This window comes from Anabrus simplex, chromosome 3, assembly GCF_040414725.1.
Source record: "Anabrus simplex isolate iqAnaSimp1 chromosome 3, ASM4041472v1, whole genome shotgun sequence".
Taxonomy (NCBI): domain Eukaryota; kingdom Metazoa; phylum Arthropoda; class Insecta; order Orthoptera; family Tettigoniidae; genus Anabrus; species Anabrus simplex.
Genome location: NC_090267.1, coordinates 46,050,636 through 46,074,361, shown reverse-complemented (window position 1 = coordinate 46,074,361; position 23,726 = coordinate 46,050,636). Strand labels below are relative to the sequence as shown.

The window sequence follows — 23,726 nt, the reverse complement described above, 5'->3', positions numbered from 1 at the left end:
TGCCTACCCTCTCGAGCTCCCTTTCATATTGTTCTTGAGGTGACTACGTTTTCTCAACCATTTTTCTTCGTTTCGAAATGTAAGAAGTTTTCCTATCGTGTCACCTCTTAAGTATGGGATTAGCCCTTTCATTAACGGCCTAGTGCCAAGTAGGTTTTAAACAAATGTATTAGGAGTGCAGTTTCGCCTCCTCTCAAGTTGGTATTTTTGGAGGCCATGTAATTGTCCTGTTTCTTCACTGAATAGGCCTCAGTAGGTTGGGTATTTTTACCCCTGTGTTATTGTAATTGGAGGACAGCTTAAAGGTGGAGTTCGGTGTGGCCTTTGATAGGCTTGAATTTTGAGAGCGGGTTTGCTCTTTCTTAAAAGTTGATTTTGTGTGCCTCGAGGAGGCTTTATTAGGTAATTGGGAGCAAGTGCTCCTGGGCATGATTGGGGTTTTCTGCCCCTTTGTCGAATCTTGTATTTGGGTAAAGTTGGGCTTACTGCTCAAGAATTGTATGTCTGGCTCTCGGAGCCCAAATCTTGTAACACTGTAATTGAACGTTCTCGATTTGTTGTTAGGCTACTGTGTACCTGTTATATTTGTTATTTCTTGAACTTGAAAAGAAAAATATAACCTTGTTAAATTTTAAAATTTAACTTTAATTTCGTAGATTGAGTCCTATTCATCCCAGCACCTTCTTTCACCTCTAACTACCACGGATAACTCCGTAACAATTATTATTATTATTATTATTATTATTATTATTATTATTTACTGGCACGTTAAAGAACTCCTGCGGGACTAAATTCCGGCACCTCGGCGTCTCCGAAGACCTTAAAAAGTAGTTAGTGGGACGTAAAACAAATAACATTATTATTATTATTATTTAATTCGTTTATCGTCCAAGGTAGGTTCCCCCCTCCCCGGACTCAGCGAGGGATCCCAACTCTACCGCCTCAAGAGTAGTGTCCTAGAGCGTGAGACATTTGGTCGGGGATACAACTGGGCAGGAGGACCAGATCCTCGTCCAGCCTGCCTCAGCTGCCATGCTGAACAGGGGAGTTGTGGGAGGTGGAAATATTGGAAGGGAAGAAAGGTGGAAGAAGGCGGCCGTGGCCTTAAGTTAGCTACCATTTGCCTAAAGGTGAAGTGGGAAACCACGGAAAACCACGGTAACCGAACACCACTCAGTTGACCTCCCGAGCCTGTGTAGACCCCGATCCAGTCATCGTACTACTTTCCACATTTCGTGGCAGAGCCGGAAATCGAACTGGGCGTCCGGGTGTGGCAGCTAACACACTAACCACTACACTACAGAGGCGGACACGAGGAAAACACTGCGTTATCTTCACTACATCTCTTAAAGTTTCAAATAATATAATAATAATAATAATAATGCAGTTATAGGAGGTGAAAAAAGAAAATCCACAGCCGGCTCCCAGTCATTCGACCGGGTCAGGAATGGAATGAATGAAGCCCCCATCTAGCGGCGAAGGTAGGAATTATGCCTGCAGCCGAAGCCTGTCACACTCCTATGGGGCAATAATAATTGATGACTGACATGAAATTAAATGATACTGGAGAATGTTGCTGGAATGAAAGGTGACAGGGAAAACCAGAGTACCCGGAGGAAAACCTGTCTGGCCTCCACTTTGTCCAGCACAAATACCACAACGAATTACCGGGACTTGAACCACGGAACCCAGCGGTGAGAAGCAGGCACGCTGCCACCTGAGCCACCAAGGCTCGAGTTTATTCTTAACCGAGCCTTCATTACTTCCGTTTGCGAGTACTTTCCTGCCATAGTTCAAACCTATTCATATGAGAAATCATTCTCACTAGTTTTATGTGTGTTACTTCTAAATTGAAACTACTCAGTTTTTAAACACGTACTACAAATTAATGCCGGAGGCAGAACGATACGAGGATAAATTACTTCTGGAAAACACTACAATACCTTCACTTGTTTTATTATTTCAATTATTCGTCTGCCTCTGTGGTGTAGTAGTTAGTGTGATTAGCTGCCCCCCGGGTTCGATTCCCGGCTCTGCCACGAAATTTGAAAAGTGGTACGAGGGCTGGAACGGGATCCACTCAGCCTTGGGAGGTCAACTGAGTAGAGGGAGGGTTCGATTCCCTCCTGAGCCATTCTCGAAGTGGTTTTCCGTGGATTCCCACTTCTCCTCCAGGCAAATGCCGGGATGCAACCTAACTTAAGGCCACGGCTGCTTTCTTCCCTCCTCCTTGTCTATCCCTTCCAATCGTCCCATCCCCCACAAGGCCCTTGATAAGAATAGCAGGTGCGGCCGCCTGGGAGAGGTACTGGTCATCCTCCCCAGTTGTATCCCCCGACCCAAAGTCTCACTCTCCAGGACACTGCCCTTGAGGCGGTAGAGGTGGGATCCCTGAGTCCGAGGGAAAAGCCAACTGTGGAGGGTAAACAGCTTAAGATGATGAAGAAGAGGAAGAAGAAGAAGAAGAAGATAATGTTCTTGGACATAATGCAATCAAAGTAACGAAATGAATAACATCTAGTGAAATGAAATAAAAACACTGTGTGCTTAATGAATGTAACTTTTTACAATAATTAAGAACTTTTTAATTTCCGGTATTCTTTGGTAAACCCTCAATGTGATGAACTTATAAATTTTTTTTTCAGTGTTCGACTCGAGCACAAAGGTACCTCAGTCCATGCTGGGTGGAGTTGAAATGAATTTGGGGAACTATGAAGAGTGTGTTGGTCTTCAAGACATTTCCACAAAACACGGGAAATTCTCCGGCAAGTACTGTCTGGTGCGACTGTGTTCGGCAGAAAGGGAGAACTGTACCTACAACTCCAAGGAATCTGGCGCGGTGATAGGAGAAATAGAGAAGAAAATTGTAAGTTCATCTCACATAGACAGTTATAGTTCATCTCACCTGAATAGTTATAGTTCATCTCACCTAAACAGTTATAGTTCATCTCACCTGAATAGTTATAGTTCATCTCACCTAAATAGTTATAGTTCATCTCACCTAAATTGTTATAGTTCATCTCACCTGAATAGTTATAGTTCATCTCACCTAAATAGTTATAGTTCATCTCACCTAAATTGTTATAGTTCATCTCACCTGAATAGTTATAGTTCATCTCACCTAAATAGTCAGGTTATGTGTTTCACTAATAGGAAAAGTCCTCTCAGTTTTAATTACTGCGTTGATGGGGGTGAAAGTCCTTTATGTGGATCACTGTAAGTGACCTAGGTCTTAATATACAGTAAGGGAAGATCTTCATTGAAGTAATCACATAAACGGTAGTGTATTGTACAGTAAATAAGGGGTACAAATCTCTGCACATGGTAATGAGCGTATTTAGAGATTATATTAAGGACGTAATGAGAGCGTCCGTGGCTCAGATGGCAGCGCTCCAGTCCCTCACTGCTGTGTTCCGTCGTTAAAATCGCCGTCATCCCATGTGAGATTTATGCTGGTAGGATAAGTTTTCTCCGGGCACTCCGGTTTTCCTTGTCATCTTTCATTCCATCATGTTATCTCTCAGATATTAATCATTATCCGGAATCCGCCTCCGTAGCGTAATGGTTAGCGCTATTAGCTACCGTCCTCGGGGATCCGGATTCGATTCCCGGAATTACCAGAAATTTAAGAACGGAGGAGGGCTGGTATGTGGTTAAAATGGTACATACAGTTCACCTCCATTGGGGGTGTGCCTGAAGGGAGCTGCACACCTCGGCATGAGGACACACAGGCTTCGACAGCTGGTACAATTCTTATCCTAGACGCTAGATTCATTCATTCCATTCCTGACCCGATCGAATGACTGGAGACAGGCTGTGGATTTTCATTTTCGGAAGGACGAGACGTCTTCAAGTATATTTTGGAGTGCTCAAATGAAAGGCACAGAAATGGCCAGCGTAATAAGACATTGCTATAATTGCAACATAAGCGGAGACCTGGCTGGGCAGTGAGTTATTTGTGAGCTATATAAATAGATTATTTTTATCTCTGTAATCTCTTCTGTCCGCCTCTGTGGTGTAGTGGTTAGTGTGATTAGCCGCCACCCCCGGAGGCCCGGGTTCGATTTCCGGCTCTGCCACGAAATTTTTAAAGTGGTACGAGGGCTGGAACGGGGTCCACTCAGCCTCGGGAGGTCAACTGAGTAGAGGTGGGTTCGATTTCCACCTCAGCCACCCTGGAAGTGGTTTTCCCACTTCTTCTCCACTCAAATGCCGGAATGTACCTAACTTAACGTCACGACCGCTTCGTTCCCCCTTCCTTGTCTATCCTTTCCAATGTTCCCATCCCCCAGCAAGGCCCCTGTTCATCATAGCAGGTGAGGCCGTCGGGGCGAGGTACTGGTCATTATCCCCAGTTGTATCCCCCGACCCTATGTCTCACGCTCCACGACACTGCCCTTGAGGCGATAGAGGTGGGATCCCTCGCTGAGTCCGAGGGAAAACCGACCGTGGAGGGCAAGCAGATTAAGAAGGAGAAGAAGAAGCTATTACTTTTGACTGAATTATAGTTCTCGACCAATTCTCACATTGTCTACTAAACATAATATTTCCAAAATTAAATTTATGAGGAGCTTTACTTATTAGATCCAACGGCCATACCATGTTGAATACACTGGTTCTCGTCCGATCACCGAAGTTAATCAACATAGGGCGTGGTCAGTACTTGGATGGGTGACCGCTTGGGAACACCACGTGCCGTTAGCCCAGTTCTCTTTTAGGGGCTGCCTGGCCGAGGCGGTGAAGGCGTGCTCGGTTCACCCGGATGGACGTGCGTTCGATTCCCCGTCAGGAATTCGAAAAGCTTAAGAAACGAGATTTCCACTTCCGAAGGTGCAGATGGCCCTGAGGTTCATTCAGACCTCACCAAAAACGAGTATCAAGTTAATACGTGGGTGCAAAAGTGACCGGACGTAGAGCTAACCACTCTACCCCACCAAACGCCGAGATTACGGATAGTGGAAGCCTTTACCTTCCACCTCTCCCAGGGCCTCCATGGCCTGTACGGAGATAGCTTGGTTTGGCTTTGTACTTATTAGAAAGGGTTCTTATAATTTTTCCTGTCTTAACAATAAGTCGTAAGGATTGATGGCACACAATTCTCGAAATCATGTCTTCAATAGATCTGGAACTAACTTTTGGTTTTTTAAACCATTCTAGGCCCTAGCCGATGGAATAGCAAATGTTCAAAATCTACAGCCCGATTTGGAAAAGATGGTGAAAGTATCCGCAGTACACATTGCAGTGTGCATGCCTTCAACATGCAGTGGAAACGACATCGAGGTATTCCTTAATAAAGGAATTCAGCAAGTGACCGACGTTATGCGCATAAGCGTGGACGATCTGGAATGCCATACATTTGAGGAGCCACCATATGGCCTGCTGGACAAGCTCACCATGTGAGTATCATTGACTTGTTATGAACCTTCCCCTACAATCCCTCGTGCCATTAGGAGAAATCAATCAATCAATCAATCAATCAATCAATCAATCAATCAATCAATCAATCAATCAATCAATCAATCAATCAATAAATCTTTTACAATTATGAGCTCGCCACGGTCATGATCCCTAAGGCGTGAAGTGTATATAGTCTGACACCGAAGTTAGTCGGTTCGTGTCCCGTTGGTCGAAAAAATGTTCACCATCAGAATGTTGGTTGGCAGGGTAGGAGACGTGGCGGTGTACCATTTTGAATCTCTAGATCGCGAGCCGAAAGTCTTGATCAAATTCCAAACCTCTGCTCAGAGCTCATATGTAGGGAAGGTATTATGATAAGACGCTGTTGACGGTGATTCGTCCGTCGGCTGAGAATGCAAATCCTTGAACAGACACCTTCATGCTATTCGACAGGAGTAGGCTATGTTCCGGTACCTGGTTTCACTCTCTCTTTTCCTACCAAATATTACGTCATTTCATCTCCTAAACTGCTCTAATGAGGTTGACGTCGGGGAAGGCATCTGTTTATAAAATCTCGCTATGAAAGTTAATCTCATTTCATACATTTTACAATTTAAAAGAGTGAAATTAAAAATAAACAAAAAATGTTGTACCCATAACAAACTCATTTTGAAGAGCACTTAACAATGTTCAGTTTACTTGAATTAATATTTGGAAAATGGCAAAAAGGGAAAAAACCTGAAGACAAAGTGCAATTAATAATGTGATAAAAATACAATTATGTTTAATTCGTGGATTTTGAAGCCTTAAACCAGACGTGTTGCAAGAATATCTAGTTATACTGCCTTCTTTTAACCTCTCAATACAAGTTTGAGTACACTAAATACTTATTTTGCAATATTGTATTTGTAGGTCTGATTTTGTCTTTAATACCTAATTTGTTGCAAGTCTCTCACTGAAAAGATGCCCACCTTAGTGGAGCTGGACCAGTCGACACCACCACTGAGAGTGTGTGAGACGGGAGGATTGGACCGCGCAGTGTCTTTGTGTGTGCTGGCGCGACTCGCCGCCCTTGCCCCGCGACAAACTCGAAAGAGTGTTGTGTGTGTGGTGACCGAATACCGAAATATAAACCAAACACGACCTCAGAGCAGACGAGACCATCCTCTGAATTTAAAAATTTTATTACGCGGAGGAAAGAATCTAACAAGGATTCCCTTGGTAGTGGCGAGGGAACAGGGAAAAACCCAGCAAAGAATCTCGCAGGTTCATCCTGCCGGAAAATGTGGTATTTGGGAAGGTCCACTTATCCTAGGATCCTGCAGCGAGTTCAAGTCCTGAATATAAACGAAAACCTACTCGAGTTCCAATATTTGGCTTTGGAATCAACTCAAGAACTTTGTTTTAACGTCACACCTTCAACTACGGGGCTCATTACAGTTCAAAACTAGCTCACACTTGCACAACCTGACCGGAGTAATCTGAGGAAAGTTATCAGAGGAAAAGATAGTGACCCAAGGTTTGTTTCGCAAGCCTTACAAGAACGATGACGATTAATGCCTTGGTTGTGTAAGTTCAGTACCTTCGTGTACAGTTCTTTACAAAAAATCGTGGTCTGCCCTACTCATAATTAGAGAAACAATTTGTTAGCACTAATAGACCAGAACGCAAGCGTATTATAACAAGGCGAAAATATCACCTAGCCACTCTACAGTTATGTCGATGAGTTGCTATAATTTTAAGGATTCTGATAGTTGAGATCGCTAATAGTTATGCAAATCTCTCTGTAGGACCGTTGTGCGTGTATTAGACACTTGCGCCTTGGTTAAATACGTTAGCATTATAACTTATTAGTGTATTACACTAATTTTCATACCTTATAATGTTACTTTAGCAGGCGTCTCCACATGTCACCAGTTGCTTGTTCTCAGATTTTACTTCAGAGGGACGTCGCGGCGCGTCTCTTGACTTTACTAGGTGGCGATGACTTAAGCAATCACTGTGGCCATCCGACCACCCGTCAAACATGCCCATAACACCTTAACTGTATCAGAACTAAAACGTTTCCCACAGATCAAAATGTATTTTTTTTTAAATGTTGACTTTCTGGAAGGACACAAAACGACCGGCATCCTTGAGGAAAATATCTTCGATGAAAAATTCATCCTTCCGTACCTGACCGTAGGAGGTTCTGGCACAAAGTCACGTAAGACATTTCTTGGCAATCATTTTCCATCTATTTTCTCAGTATATACGATAGTTATTTATTTGTTTATTACTTATTCATTTATTTATTTAAACATATGCCACCAACAGAGACATTTTGTATTTATAGGTGTATTTTACTAACCATAATACATATTATAAAGAACAGAATTTGTAAAAACAGCCAAGAAAATAGTATTCAAAATATGAAAAAGTAAGGGAAAGAGGAAAAAAAGAAACGTGAGAATACAACAAATTTAGTAAATTGGGCATAAATATTATTATAGAGAAATATAATTTCTCTAATATAATATTTTAACAAAAACCTGTTATTGGCCTATCCGATTTTTATTTACACTAACTACTAGATGATACAATACTTGATTTCCCTCAGAAAATGTTATCTGTGTGAAAATGAATTTTCCACATGATGCATGAATTCTCAAAGAGTCAATGTCAAATCAATTATCGGATTACATGCAGCAATTTTGTTAAAAAAGATTACGCATTCTGACTATTGGAGAACTTTGTGGCTTGCTGTTTTAGAGTGTTCACAATAAAACGTAGTTCTTATCCGTAAATTAGACTTTTTACGTTAAAATTCACTCTAGCAAGTAACTCACTGTCATCACCCACACTATTTACAAGATTGTACAAATAAATATAAATAAACGAGGTGTTATTTTATAGGTAAAGGTCCAAGATTTACAAATGATTGAGCGGAGTTATGATCGCACCACTGGGCCGAAATTCCAAGGAATCAAATATCAACACTTTTTTTCGAAAGCAGTCCTTCAATAAATCTATATTGAACTTGAAAGTATGTTACTAAATATTAACGTAATAATTGTTAAAATATTCAAGAAATAAATAATAAAATGTTATGCACATTGTTGCTCTTGTTTAATTCAATCAAAATTTATTACGTAGCATATTTAAAAAGTCAATTTCTTGCTTCAGATATCAGTTCATTGTGAATCGCGATAAGGTACACACGTTTCTGTTATAAATGTGGTAATGACCTAAGTATCTATAGCTTCCTCTACACATTTTAAGGATTGTATTGACTTGTCTGACGGGGGAGAGCGTGAGTAGCGTACCGGCTTCGTTGCTGACTGTTTACCTCCACGCAGAGATTCTAATCTCAGTAGACACTGGGTTGGAATTTCTCCTGTGAAATCATCTGGTGTTAGAAGAGATTTAGACTTAGACTCCAGCGGAACCCGAAAGAGCGAGCGAATTGGTCATGCGGTTTGGGGCGCGAAGCTGTGATCTTAAAGTTACGGCCGCTTCCTTCCCATTCCTAGCCCTTTCGTATCCCATCGTTGCAATCAGACCTATCTGTGTCGGTGCAAAGTGAAGCAACTTGAAAACAGAAAACAACAACAACAACATCAAAAACAGCAACGAAAGGAGCAGTGTGATTGCAGGGACCCTAACAATACTGGGATAAACTGAAAGAAGTTTGGTCTGGATACATGTCTGAATCGTCAGCGTACTAACCTCCGCTTCAGTGGGCAGTGGGTTCGATTCCCAAACGGACCGATGATATCTGTGTATTGTTAATCGCTCTGGCTCGGGGACTGTGTTCGTCTTAATACATTTATGTTCATAAACATTCAACACACCACACTTCCAACCACCACAGAAACACACAGTGGTGATTACAACCCTCCACATAGTGTTAGCGTTAAGAAGTTTATCCGACCGTGAAGCTCGGCCAAATCCACGCATATGCGGACCTCAATGAAATGGGAAAAGCATCAGAAAGAAAAATAACAAAAGGAATAAAATATTTTTGAATTTCTTCCCTTGAAGGAAAAGCATAGATTCGTGGAAAATGTTTGGACTTAGAAGACGAGAGAACGAGTACAGATTGATTCGTTGTTCCCCTCTTAGTAGTAGGGGGTACATACGATGCATTCTTCCATTCCACTCATAAGCTAAGTGTGTATTCTGCCCGAAGGCAGGTCCGAACCTCCGCAGAGGTGTGCCTGAGCCGGAGTTTACATACGGTAGGGTGGCCAGTTCCTTTCTAACCCTCCATTCCCTTACCCCACCACCAACAGAGCGTGGCAACCCTTCCAAATCTTGACCACGCCCAATGTTGCTTAACCTCAGAGATCTCACGCGATCTACTACTTTCGGTGACGATACCGTATGTAAGGGACTTTGCGGTGACGTAGTGGAAACGCCATCAAAAACAGTGGAAACTCGTTTAAAACACCACACCATCTGTACCTTCTGTGTATAGAATAGCTTCAGTCTGCAGGCCGCTGTGAATTAACTAGGCGTCTGCACAATCCGCTATTTCTAACTAGGCATGTAGGCTCGTTTAATTACACCCCTCTTATTAATAAATAGAAAAACTGAGTCGCCCTGATTCCCCTCTACTCCTCTCACCCTCTGTGTCCGAATTTATTATACTCTTTGGTAACTCATCCTCCCCGATTGCCCCATATTACCTCACCATCCGCCTATTTGTACCTGTAATCATTCTTGCTATTTTGATGCCCGTTACTACCAACGTACGGACAAGATATTTTGAGTCCACCAAGATTTCACTTCCGTACAGTAAATAATGACTGAAAATAGATCAATATAAAGTTTCGTCCGTTAGCTGAAATTTTTCTCACACAATATCGTTTATCGCAACTGAGAGCTCACTGTATGGCACCTTGAATCAATTTAGCTTAGTGTATTACCATTACACTCCCTATTTGAGATGATATACCTGTTATAGGTTCATATTTCCTACTCGGCATCCAATACTCTTAGGTTTATTCCCTACTGAGATCCCTACAGTCTTACAATTGCTAATTTTATCATAGTCGCTGCTACACCTTTCAGTCTCCAGGAATTTACACTGCAGTCTTTCCGTACAATCTTCCATTACGACCAAGTCATCGGCATAGGCCAAACTGTTTACTACATTTCAACCTAACCGAATCCCTCCCTGCCAATTGACAGTATATACAGTACCAGTCCAGCGCCGTACTTTCTACCTATAAGTGTCCCGCACGCACTAGTGATGAATGGGATGCCTGTTCGCTGGTTTACTAAGGAGCGCTACAACGTGCTGTATTTAGGATGTGAAACAAATAGCAGTCATTGACATACACACGTTCTTTAACAGGGTGCATTTGTAAACACAGCAAATATGTAGAAATTAAATTAAAATAACTCATTAATTTATACACGTACAGACATGTGAATCTACTGGACCAAAAATTTGCTTGTATGTGGATCGTGCCTTGAACGATCCATTAGCTCGTAATTGCAACTCTTTTCGGCGAAATATGTGTATAAAAGGCAGGTGACTAATTGGAAACTACTGTACTTCGCATAGTCTACGAGCATTATGACCAGATTCTTCATAGATTAGCATTATGTCTGTGTATTCGGTATTGCTGAACACACCAGCCATTGTCGATATGTTGACAGCAACTATACCAAATACCAGCCTACTACTGAGTGTTTGAAAACGAGGCTTACTAACGCAAAGGGGCGCATTAGACGGGTAGCGCTGAGCAACATTTAGCAAGCGGCCGTCCGGTTGTTATATTTCAATATACTACTTTGGAATGTGGAAGGGTTAAAGAGTATTGTTAATACAGCACCAGATGATATTTGGATAGGACAAGATGTAATAATAGCTACAGAAACTTTTTTAACGGAGCCTTTTGGCATCACAGGATACTACACAGCACACTCTTATGCTAAACCAAAAGCTTTAGGCAGACCGGAGGGAGGTGTATCCCTTATGTTCAAACACACCATAGGAAAAATTAAAGAGATAGTAAAGGAAGAAAACATGACAATCGTAAAATCCACGGACATTACAGTAGTGGGGATGTATATTACATATGGCACGTCAATGGAAGATACAGCGGCGCAGGTATTAGGGGCTATATCACAAGTGAGAACAGAAGAAAACGTAATTATTGCAAGAGATTTCAACTGCAGAATTGACAAACCAAATAACAAAACAACAACTATACTGAATATTCTACAGGAGGAAGGTTTTAAACTCATCAATAAGGCCGAAGATATAACCTATATAGCGTACAATGGAACAAGCACAATAGACTTAGTTTTTATAGAGGAAAGAAGATCATAGTTAAAAACCAAAAAAGGAAATGGAATACCCTAAACACACCGCTCACGAAACATATCCCCATACATACCGGATTTCTACTAGTAAGAAACATAGATGAAAAGACACTTCCTGACTCACATAAAACAACAAGGAAATAAACTTAGAAATACTAAACAATACACAAGCTATAGAAAGCACGAAGCGACACCTAAGAGACCATGATATCAATCTCACCATGACTACCATTCAAGATGCTATAATTGCAGCAACGGTACCAGCCAAAATAAGGAAATCGAAACCATGGTTTGACATTGAGTGCTACCAACACCGAAGAGAAACGTTAGATGCCCTAAACAAGACTCAAAAATGTAAAAGATGACCTAGAGGAATATGCTAGGAAGAGAAAGGCATACAAGATGCTCTTGAAAAGCAAAAAATCACAATTTATAGAAAAAGAAGCACTAAGGGAAGCAGATGAAGCACGCAAGGACCCCTACATAGCACTTAGAAGAAAGGTCACCAGAACATCAGATGAAATCCAAATGGAAAGTTGGGAATGCCACTTCTCTCGAATTTTAAATAAAAGATAGACAAACAAATCACATGATAGTAGGACACCGAATGAGGAGGAAAAGACCTCCCAAATTACAACAGAAGAGGTTGAAACAATAATCAAAAACACAGAAAACAAAAAGGCAGCAGGACCAGACGGTATTTATAATGAGATGTTAAAGGAATCAACAGGAGTGTTAATGGAAATATGGACAAAGTTATTCAATAAATGCCTCAGCTCAGGAGAAATTCCAGATAGTTGATGAAAGTCGACAATCAAAGTCCTATACAAGAGATCAGGGGATACAAATAATCCGAATTCTTACTGTGGTATAGCACTTGAAAATAACATATTTAAAATCTATACAAAGTTACTCAACAAACGTCTCACGGAGACAATAGATCCTTCGATTCCAGACCAACAATTTGGCTTTAGAGAAGGAAGGTCCACCTTACAGGCCGTATGTAATCTTCTTAATGACATTGACCAAGCGCTGAGACATCCAAAAGGCAAATTCAGAACCGTCTTCATCGACTACACAAAAGCCTTTGATTTGTTGAATAGGACAAAACTCGTAGCAAAAATGGAATCCAGGACAAACGGAGGAAATGAATTTACAACAGCCATAAGAAATATACTGACCTACAACATAATACAAATAAAGGACGGAATAACAACTTCAAGAGAGATCCTGCAGACAAATGGGGTTCTACAGGGGGATCCCATCAGCCCCACCCTATTCAACATCGCCACCGCAGATATCGTGAAGATCTTAGAAAAATCGAATTCATTATCTTTATATATGTATGCAGACGACATGGTCATATGTTCCTCAAACAGACTTGAATTACAAGAAGCACTAAACGACTTACATAACTGGGCAGAAGAAAATGCCTTCAGTATAAATAGTAACAAAACCAAATACATGGTGTTCCGGAAAGGTGGAAGATTAGCAACAGAGGATAAAATGACTTTAGGAGGGAAAGAACTTCAGACAGTAAACTACTATAAATATCTAGGAATCACCCTACAAACAACGCGCAATTCATTCAGGATACACGTAAAGGAAAGAATAACAGCTGCTATAAGAGGAATATATGACATAAAGAACATAACCAGTCTATCCCTCCAGACGGCTATGATCTTATTTAATGCCAAAATATCGCCAATGCTGACCTACGGATTAGAATTGATATGGGAAAACCTATCTTTTACAGACCTAAACTCAATGGAGAAAGTAAAAGCCCGATATCTGAAAAGAACACATGGAGTGGCAAGAACAACACCTTCCAGGCTTGTTTACGAATTGGCAAGAGAAACCTTCTACATCGAGGAGTTACGTTACAAACTATCTCTGCCATCTACTGAGCAAGAGACAAAACTGATCCAGACAAGAGAGAAGAAGCGCGAAGAAATCCCTCTAGACTTCTATAGCACAGATGCAATGATCGACAGGAGATGGGTAAAAGAAAATCAAGAACTTAGAAATGTAATTACAAGATTGGCAGTTCATGGTTTTCACCATAAAATTTATAAAAACAAAAAGTTTCATGAACCAAACAATGAATGTGTATGTGCATTGTGTAATAACCACTGTGACAGATACCATATAACCATGTGTCCTAAACGAGAAAGATCGATCGTGGACTATAGCAAAGAGTAACTATATAGGTGCGAATTTTCCTTTTAACTTCATTTATGTACATTAGTATGCAATAATAATAATAATATTTCAATATTCAGACGTAAATAACCTGAATGCTGCAATATCCAATGTGAAAATCAGTTATTAGACATCCCAATCATTATTAGTGCGTGTGGGACACTTATAAGTGAAATGTAGAGCGCTAGGAGGCCACCTCGTATTCGTAAATGGTCCATGTACACTGTATAAAAGAAAGGAAAAATAAAAGACGAAAATTCACAACTAATGTACTTCCAATCAAGAACTCATTCTTACTTCAGTTCTTACTTTGGCCCTGTTACGGAGGTCTCCGTGGTAGTTAGAGGTGAAAGAAGGTGCTGGGATGAACAGGTCTCAACTTACGAAAATTAAAGTTAATTTAAAATTTAACAAAGGTTATATTTTCTTTTCGAGATCAAGAAATAACAAGTATAACAGGAACTCAGTTGTATATCAACAAATTAAGAATGTACAATTACAATTTGTCAATGGTTTTGGGCTTCGAGCCCCCAGACACACAATCCTTGAGCAAAGAGCCCAACTTTACTTATGTATAAGGTTCAACAAAGGGGCAGAAAACCCCAATCATACCAAGGAGCACTAGCTCCCAATTACCCAGCAAAGCCTCCTCGAGGCACACAGAACCCAAATTTAAGAAAGAGCAACCCGCTCTCAAAGTTCAAGCCCATCAACGTCCACACCAAACTCCACCTTCAAGCTGTCCTCCGGACACCTAAAAACAGGGGTAAAAATACCCAACCTACTGAGGCCTATTCATTAAAGAAACAGGACAATGACATGGCCCCAAAATACCAACTTGAGTGGAGGCATACTCAGCACTCCCAATACACTTTATTAAAACCTAATTTGGCCCTAGGCCACTTATGCAAGGGCTAATCCCATACTACGGAGGTGACACGATTGAAAAATGTTATGACATTACATGTAGAAGGGAAACTGTTATAAAAACGTAGTCACCTCAAAACAAAATGAATGGGAGCTCGAGAGGGTTAGGCACTCTCTATCCCAATTTGTAGTTAAAGAGACAGAATTTATACCAATTGTCTTTTACATTTTAAATATAGGTTACATGAGGAATGTTTCGAACCCGCCCCGAGGGTTAAGCTGCTGAGCTAGCAAACAAAGAAGTTATTAAAAGGCCATCACCTGATGGATGAACTGCCGCCTGAAGAAAGGGGCGCTTCCCGCCCCCTGCTATATAATCACACTAGGAAAGATGTTACGGAAGTGGCCCCGAGACCAGAAAACCCTCAACTTTATTGGCTAGGATCAAGCAACATATCCATATCGGAGAAGACACAAATTATTGGTTGAAAATTAATTAAAGAAATTCGGGATTGGCTAAATTCAAAACAAGCGGAAAGAGAAGAGTTATACTACCAACCCAAAAAATGACTGAAGGAAATTTAACAAAGGACAAACTTATGAACACAAAATTTCTCAAAAAACAGTTCCTTCACTTCGCACCAGGGTGCGCAATTGTAGTTCTTAAGTGGTGCCATCTAGAAGAGAATGTTCACACTTCTCACTACAGAGAAAACAAATATAAATCTAAAAAGACACAGTTCAGAACTCTTCAAAATTTACAGTAGAGACATCTTCTGAGAAACTTTAGAATTAACATGGTCGTTAAAGTTCAGGCTTCCTCCAGTAGAGGAGTTTCAACTGGCGCAATGTTTGAATTAGCGGAGCGGAGGTGTACCGCCCGGTACAGGCCCAATTGTCAAAAGAGCAGCCTTTGACTGCCTATAATAATTTAGCATGATTTCATAAACCTCCAGTACGGCTAGAATATTTTTCCTTGGTACCTGGAATGGAGGATTCACAACCAAGTCCGTTTGGAATAATTTATAGAAATTGGGTCCTAAAATTTCTGTCCCATAATTAATTCATGGAAATTTAATTTTAGAAAATGCTTAATCCCTAGGGTATTTTCAAACTTGAATGTTGGCATACATACGAAATGGCAAGTTGTTAACCTTGGTGAACAATTTCACTTTATTTAAAAACAAATGGACTTGGTTCACACCGGATGTGAATTTTAATTTATTGGATGAATCAGAAATTATTTAATCAAGGTATTGAAATGTTCAAGTTACATCACTTTTAGTCCATCATTAGTGCTTGTAACATAATTTAATACAAAATAGAGATTTTTTGATATTTTCTCCACATAACCATTTCAGCACAATTCAACTAAATCAGTGTACACAGATTCATAAATGCGATCTTCTGCGTTGTTTACGATATCAGCTGGAAAATGGGAGATATTTGAAGGATTGATGATTGAATTAGAAGTACTGTATGTAAGGCAAGAGGTCCATCATGTTCCTCTTCTTAGCTGCAGATATCCTTCGTTGAATTCCACATGGGGACTCTTGCATGACAGCTGACAATGTTAATAATAACCGCCCCGCACTCTTGTTTTGTGCAAGAATTACCTCCAAGAAAGGCACCGCCCTCTGTGAAGTGGCAAACAAGTTTGCTATATCAGTGAATAATTCGAATTCTTGTTAGTCCCAGATTGCATTAATCCACAAAATGGCCACCAGTGGACGTAGTCCAGTCATGCAGGAAATCTGGCCCTGTGATCCGAAACCACTCTGGTTTTCATCTAACTTATTCTCCACCATTAATCGTATCGTCCTTTCAAAATTATTACAACACCGTGGTTTTTATATTGATTAATCCTTTGTGTTCTTTTGCTTACAGGTAGGTGTATCATGAAATCAGAAGGTACTTTACGCATATTCGACGCAATCCTTTAACTTTATGAACTCATTTTAATTCTGCGTTTACAACATATCTCACCACTTCAAGTTTAATTCTATTCCAGCTTCTATATAATGATGTAGTTCATGTACCGTTTTTTCCAGCGCCTTCAAATGTAGTTTCCCTATCATCGTTGTTCTCTCCTAGAGTTCCGCAGTTCGAATTCCATCAGAAAGCTTTCTCTTTATGTTGAGATTTTCGCAACATTCCATATTTCTGTCCAGTGATTCCCTATGATCTGACTTATCCAGTCCACAATTCATTTCCTCTTTCTCTCCATTTCATAGATTCTTTAATAGAGTACAGAAATTTTCCCCGCCGCTTCATCAAGATTTTCCAGGTTATTATCAAACTTTCCTTGATTTCTTGGACGATACAAAGGTTTCTCGCTTTTTTTTTCTTTCATCTGATGACGATTGACTATCCAGGTACATCCGTTGTTGTTTGCAGCAAATTATGATATGCATTCTTTTGCATCTACAAACTGCCCTAACTTCATAATTCCAGCAAGATGTTTGATTTCTATTATCTTTACTTACTGTTGTTCCTAAGACATTCCCTTGCTGTTTCTATTACAGCATCCCTGTATGAAACCTACCCTTCTTCTCTGTATATTCAGAATCTGCTTAGTCTATTCCTTGGAAATCCTCACTAATTATATCCACGTACTCTTGCCTAGCTTTATAGACCTGAGGATTTTCTACCCTTATATGTCTGCAGGTAAACTTCATTTGCTCAATCCTAGGCTTAGTGATATATCATAATTCACAGCATATCAGATGTTGGTGTGTGTTAAAATTTCCAGGAACTCCTGTACCTTCCTAATATATTTTTGAATTGGAAATTAGTAATGATATAATCTACTGGTCAATTCCCAAGAGGATGATATCTCGGTTGTATTTCCTCTTAAAACAACAAGCACCATCACTATATCTTCTGGTATATCTGGAACAATTTGCTACTTTCATTGATCTGTCTCAATATCACCCTTGGCTTTGACAATAAGAATGTGACTGAGGTATGAGCGATGTTAATAATGGAAATCCCTATGCATCCGACGCTTGTAGTGTGAAAGAGTCACCCAAAGGGTCTGCTAATATGTGCATTTCAGTGGGCTTAACAGACTGGTATATAATAGCAACTTTCGGGTAGGTGAGGAAAGCAACGGGAAAACTAACTCACTCCACATTTCCCGGATAGGCCATCTATGACAGCTGATGGTGGAACTATTGATTATCCAACCAATCGGCGGGCTGAAGAATCAATGTCAAGAAATAGCCACAGCCTGTTTGGGATAATCACAAGACATATTGTCGTGAAGAGACATAACATCAATGTGTCAAATTTGCATTTGAAGTTGCCATTTCCATAGGCTTCAGTGTTTGAAAACTGTCAATGGATAATTAAATGCTGTTCCGTAAGTGCCCGTTAATACTTTCTTTGAAATCTCTGGTGTTATGTCATCCAGTAAACTTCTTAATATTCACAACTGATTAGAGATATAAACATTATCGCCTGTATATTCTGTCTAATGTCAAGGGCACGTGGTGGGAAGTGATGTGCATTGTGATAATGAAGCGAAGGGACAAATCCTATATTGCCGCATAACTTAAATTCTCGAATACGTATAGTGTCCGGAGAAAAGCCGTGATCAATTATTATTTTTAATCATGAGACGTTCGACATAGGGATTATAGAATCTAGAGTAGATTATTACAGCAACATTCACTTATGTTGAGAGTCGGACCACAGTGAGAATTGATGGTATAATGAGTGATTCTTCTTCTTCTTTATCTATTTGCTCTCCAGGGTCGTTTTTCCTCGGACTCAGCGTGAAATCCCAACTCTACTGCCTCAAGAGCAGTGTCCTGGAGCTTCAGACTCTGGGTCGTGGGATACAACTGGGGAGGATGACCAATACCTCTCCCGGGTGGTCTCACCTGCTATGCTGAACAGGAGTCTTGCGGGGGGATGGAAAGATTGGAATGGATAGGCAAAGAGGAGGGAAGGAAGCGGCCGCGGCCTTATGTTAAGTACCATCCCGGCATTTGCTGGAGGAGAAATGGGAAACCTCTGAAAACCACTTCCAGGATGGCTGAGGTGGGAATCGAACCCACTTCTACTCAGTTGACCTCCCGAGGCTGAGTTGACCCCGTTCCAGCCCTCGTACCACTTTTCAAATTTCGTGGCAGAGCCGGGAATCGAACCCGGGCCTCCGGGGGTGGCAGCTAATCACACTAACCACTACACCACAGAGGCGGACGTATACAATAGTAATCATTTTTTGCTATTGGTTTTAAGGGGTGCGCTCTGATCTGACATCCTAAGGATGGGTGGGGGAAGGATCGGGAAGGAAATTGGCCTTTGTCTATAATTAAGGTACCGTCCCGGCATTCGCCTGGTGATGAGAATGGAAAACCGAGGAAAACCGTTTTCAGGTCAGGCAGCATGGGATTCTAAACCACAACCTATCGAATCCAGCGCACACAAATAATAATCCACACCTACCAGGTCACATCACAGCACTTATTCATTTCCTCACGATGCATTGCTATGAAGAGTACTTTGAATTGTTGCTAATTTATGGAGAAAGTACGGCAGAGATTTTTTTTACTTTTTTTACGTGCCAGTAAATCTACCGACACGAAGCTGACGTATTTGAGCACCTTGAAATATCACCAGACTGAGCCAGGATCGAACGTGCCACGTAGGGGTAGAAGGACAGCATCTCAACCGTCTGAGTCATTCAGCCCGACATTTCTGTCATTTAATATTTCAGCTCGTATGAGATTATCTCTAAAGTATAGTATCTAATGCTGATGTTATTTTCTATTCTTTCAGAACATTTCTGCTCTTAGCTCTACTTCTAGTCATACTGAGCACCGCCTACGATTTGAAGACCCAGGATCATGGTAAGTCACGTCACCAGTGAATCCATCTATTTAGAGAGATTGTAATTCTCGTTGAAAGAAGTGTAATGGATATGAAATGCACATGTGTGTTATGGATATCACATAATCATCTATAATCCTTGCAGTTTTTACAAAATAATATCAAAGCGTGTGAAACTGAAGTCAATTCTCCGAATACGAAATGAAGAACAGGTTAGCAGTATAACACAGTCACCAGTGTGCCCCTAACACAAACGATACCTTCACTCTTTCCTTGTGTTATTCCGCGCAATCGCAGCGTCCGCATATTTGCAATGAAAATGAAATGGCGTATGACTTTTAGTGCCGGGAGTGTCCGAGGACAAGATCGGGTCACCAGGTGCAGGTCTTTTGAATTGGCTCCCGTAGGTGACCTGCGCGTCATGATGAGGATGAAATGATGATGAAGACGACACATACACCCCGCCCCCTGCCAACGAAATTAACCAATTATGGTTAAAATTCCCGGCCCTGCCGAGAATCGAACCCGGGACCCCTGTGACCAAAGGCCAGCACGATAAACATCTAGCCATGGAGCCGGACATATTTACAATGAAGTTGCCGTTTGTTGTGGTCAAATGCGTCTTAAGGTGTGGCTGAAAAGCATTATTTAGCAGGCGTCCCCTCACTACGAAAAAAAGTAAAATTAAGCAATCCCCTCAATTGTGCCGAAAGTGGAAGAGGTGAAGGGCCCGTAAACGTTTCAAATTGTGAGTGTTTGATAGCTCTATCAAACTTGAAAAACAAATTTCAAAAATCACTTCCGGCCTAAAAGCCTTTCCGGAAAAACAGCTTAAAATCGCATGTTTCTTTACTCTTCTTGATTCAAATCGTACCCAAGTTATTTATATGCTCCTTTCTGTAATGTGTTCCTGGGTTCAATACCCTCAGGCGTTTTTTTATTTTTCGATACATGTCCACATCGAATGTAGTTATAAGGGCTTAAGTGAAACTCTGCATTGACTAACGTTAGTGCTCCTAGTGGTAGAGAAGGGCACACTGCTAATTTAATAATTTTAGGAATAAATAAATAATAGTCTGCCTCTCTGGTGTAGTGGTTAGTGTGATTAGCTGCCAACCCCGGAGGCCCGGGTTCGATTTCCGGCTCGTCCACGAAATTCGAAAAGTGGTACGAGGGCTGGAACGGGATCCACTCAACCTCGGGAGATCAACTGAGTAGAGGTGGGTTCGATTCCCACCTCAGCCATCCTGGAAGTGGTTTTCCGTGGTTTTCCACTTCTTCTCCAGGCAAATGCCAGGATGGTACCTAACTTAAGGCCACGGCCCCTTCCTTCCATCTTCCTTGTCAATCCCTGAGCTGCAATGTCCTGCAATATCATTTGGGTGAGGTGTCGATCTTCTCGTGTGGTGGTATGGGTGGTGGGACCAGACCCATCTCCTCGTGTTCTACGCCCTTCTGCGAACCATTCTGTACACACCCGTTGCACTGCCTACATACTTCGTTCCTCACGAGCAGCAGAGAGTGTTTTCGGACGAAGCCAGGTTCTGTATGTTTGAAAATGGTGGCTGCATTTTGGTTCGCCGCAGACAGGGCAGTCAAGGTCACAGGCATCACGCAGGACGCCAGTCGCGCCTTATACGCGTTGATGCCATCACGCATGGAACACAAATTTCGAAACATTTGAATTTCATAGGTCATATCCACACAGTATGAAAGTATATCACCCCACACCGGATCTCCTCCTTTTTTGTTTTTCTTTCATTGTAGCGTCTGCACGTTTCAGAACGACATAGAAGGTTAACAAAGGATATTTGAGACTTTTAGACTCACTACTATCAAACATCCGTAATTTGGCAGGACATCCTGAGTTTCAGAATCGTATTCTAACGATTTCATACACACTCGTCGCTCGGTACAATTTTGCTTGCAGTTCTGGGAATCAAGGGTGTACCGGGAGGTACACCCCAACGCCGCGCAATCAAATTCAGCGCCTAAAGAACTCCTCTATTGGTAAGGCAGTGAAATTGCAACTACACCTACTTGGAATTTTAATCAGAAGATGTCACCACTAAAATATCGAGTAATTTTGTTATTGTGCAGTTGGCCACACTGACTGAATTCATCAGTGTTTTGTTTGCAATTCATCAAGAATTTGGGACATTCTCCCACAGATGACACTACAGAAACTATGATCATGCACCCTGGTGCGAGGTGTAAGAACTTATAATTCAAAGAAGTTTTGTATTCATAAGTTTTTTTATTGATTGATGATCATTTATTTCTGGGTTGGCAATATTTCCTTTCTATTTCCGCCAGTTTTGAATCTAGCCAATCCCTAATTTTTGTAATTAATTTCCAACCAGTCCCGCATTCCTTCTTCACTTTGTGTTTAACCAATAAATTCGAGAGGGCGTGTCCTTATTCATCTTGAATGATCTCGAACCTTCCCTGAGGATTTATAAACTGCGGCTTTTCACGTCTCTTGGCCAATTAACCGACATATATCTGAGTGTGTGTGTTAAGCAGGTGGCGGGCGGCCTTTTCGTCGGCAGCTAGAACTGCTACCAGGTATGGCCACATAATTCCATCTTTCTTGTTGGAGCTACATCCGCAGTTTAACCCGGGGGAAAGGTCCGAATCGTTAACTACTGTATGTAACCTTCTTTTCTAAAAATGTAACTTTCTGCCGGCAAATGTAAAAACTTCATAAATCTTTAACTCTAAACCGGGGATAGAGTTGATGTACCCTCTCGAGCTCCCCTTCATCTTGGTTTGAGGTGACTACGTTTCATAACTGTTTTACATTCTGTAACGTGGTAATGTAATTTCTATACGAGTCCGCTTAGTAGTTTGGGAATAGCCCCTGTTTCATCGGCCTAGAGCCCTTTAGGTTTTTAGTGTTTATTATCTTGGAGTGCAGGGTACGCCTCCATTCATTTTGTGTTTGGGCCAGTTATTTAATCTGTTCCTTTCCTATGAAGGCCTCCGTAGGTTGGGTATTAAATACCCCTGTATAAATCAGTTTTCATATCGCAAGTTGTGCCTTGAGAGGCCAGTGTTTGTAAGTTGATGTTGCCTTAAGTAGGCAGTAAGAAACTGAGAGCCTGTTAGCTCTTCTTCAAATTTTGTAATTGTAAAGAGTGCCTTTGAAAGGCTAGAGGTTGTAATTTTGGGAGCAAATGTTCTTTGAAAAATGTGATTTCTGCCCTTGTATAAACTTGTGCTCTTTTGTAAATTTGAGCTAGTAGCTCAGGAAATGTAAAGCTAGGAGCTTAAAGCCCAAAGTGTTAAGATTCTGAATCTTGGATTTTTCACCATCTTGTTTTATGATTGCTACTTTTACCTGTAATATTAGCATGAAAAATTTGTTTGAAGTTCAAAAAATATAACCTTCAGTTTAAGTTTTAAATTCAACTCTTGACATTGAAGTTAGACCCATTCACCCCGCCACCTTCTTTCACCTCTGTGTTCCACGGGAAACCCCGTAACAAAGGGGACACATAAATATCGCCCACTCTAGCTGAACTCCCATCAATAACTGGCAGATCTATGGGAGTGAGCTTGGTTTAATATATGCCAGTGAAATAGTTTCCCTCAGCTGTTCATGAACATTTCTCTTTACCTCCCTACTTCACCGTATTTTATCCCGTGCCATTCATCTCATCTTCCTCGTGAAGACAGCTTGTGGTCAATAACAGTAAACTAAGATCAAATTCCTTTCATGATACGTAGCCCATATAGGTAGAGCCCTGAGCTGATATACAAAATATTATCCGCATCGGCACTCCTTCGTCCGAGTCCGCCTCCATGGCTAAATGGTTAGCGTGCTAGCTTTTGGTCGCAGGGATCCCGGGTTCTATTCCCGGCAGGGTCGGAAATTTTAACCATAATTGGTTAACTTCTCTGGCACGGGGGCTGGGTGTATGTGTTGTCTTCTATCATCATTTCATCCTCGTCACGACGTTCGGGTCACCTACGGGCGTCAAATAAATAGACTTGCACCTGGCGAGCCAAACTTGTCTTCGGACACTCCCGGCCATTTCATTTTTCCTTCGTCCGAATCCTCGAATGGTTATCCGCAGATATTGCAACTATTTGAGTAT

The 23,726-nt window shown here is 41.2% G+C and overlaps 1 protein-coding gene and 1 non-coding gene across 2 annotated transcripts in view; both read left to right on the top strand.

Annotated features, from left to right (window-relative positions):
- The window catches only part of LOC136866987 (nose resistant to fluoxetine protein 6), a 113,722-nt gene that overhangs the window by 45,065 nt on the left and 44,931 nt on the right, over positions 1-23,726 (top strand). The window contains exons 2-4 of the mRNA XM_067144084.2: positions 2,646-2,866; positions 5,158-5,396; positions 19,573-19,643. Of these exons, the coding sequence (XP_067000185.2) occupies positions 2,646-2,866; positions 5,158-5,396; positions 19,573-19,643 (531 nt within the window). The remainder of the gene's footprint in view (positions 1-2,645; positions 2,867-5,157; positions 5,397-19,572; positions 19,644-23,726) is intronic.
- LOC136867509 (5S ribosomal RNA) lies at positions 4,586-4,704 on the top strand. The gene has a single exon (XR_010859708.2). It is a non-coding gene; the product is annotated as a 5S ribosomal RNA (ribosomal RNA).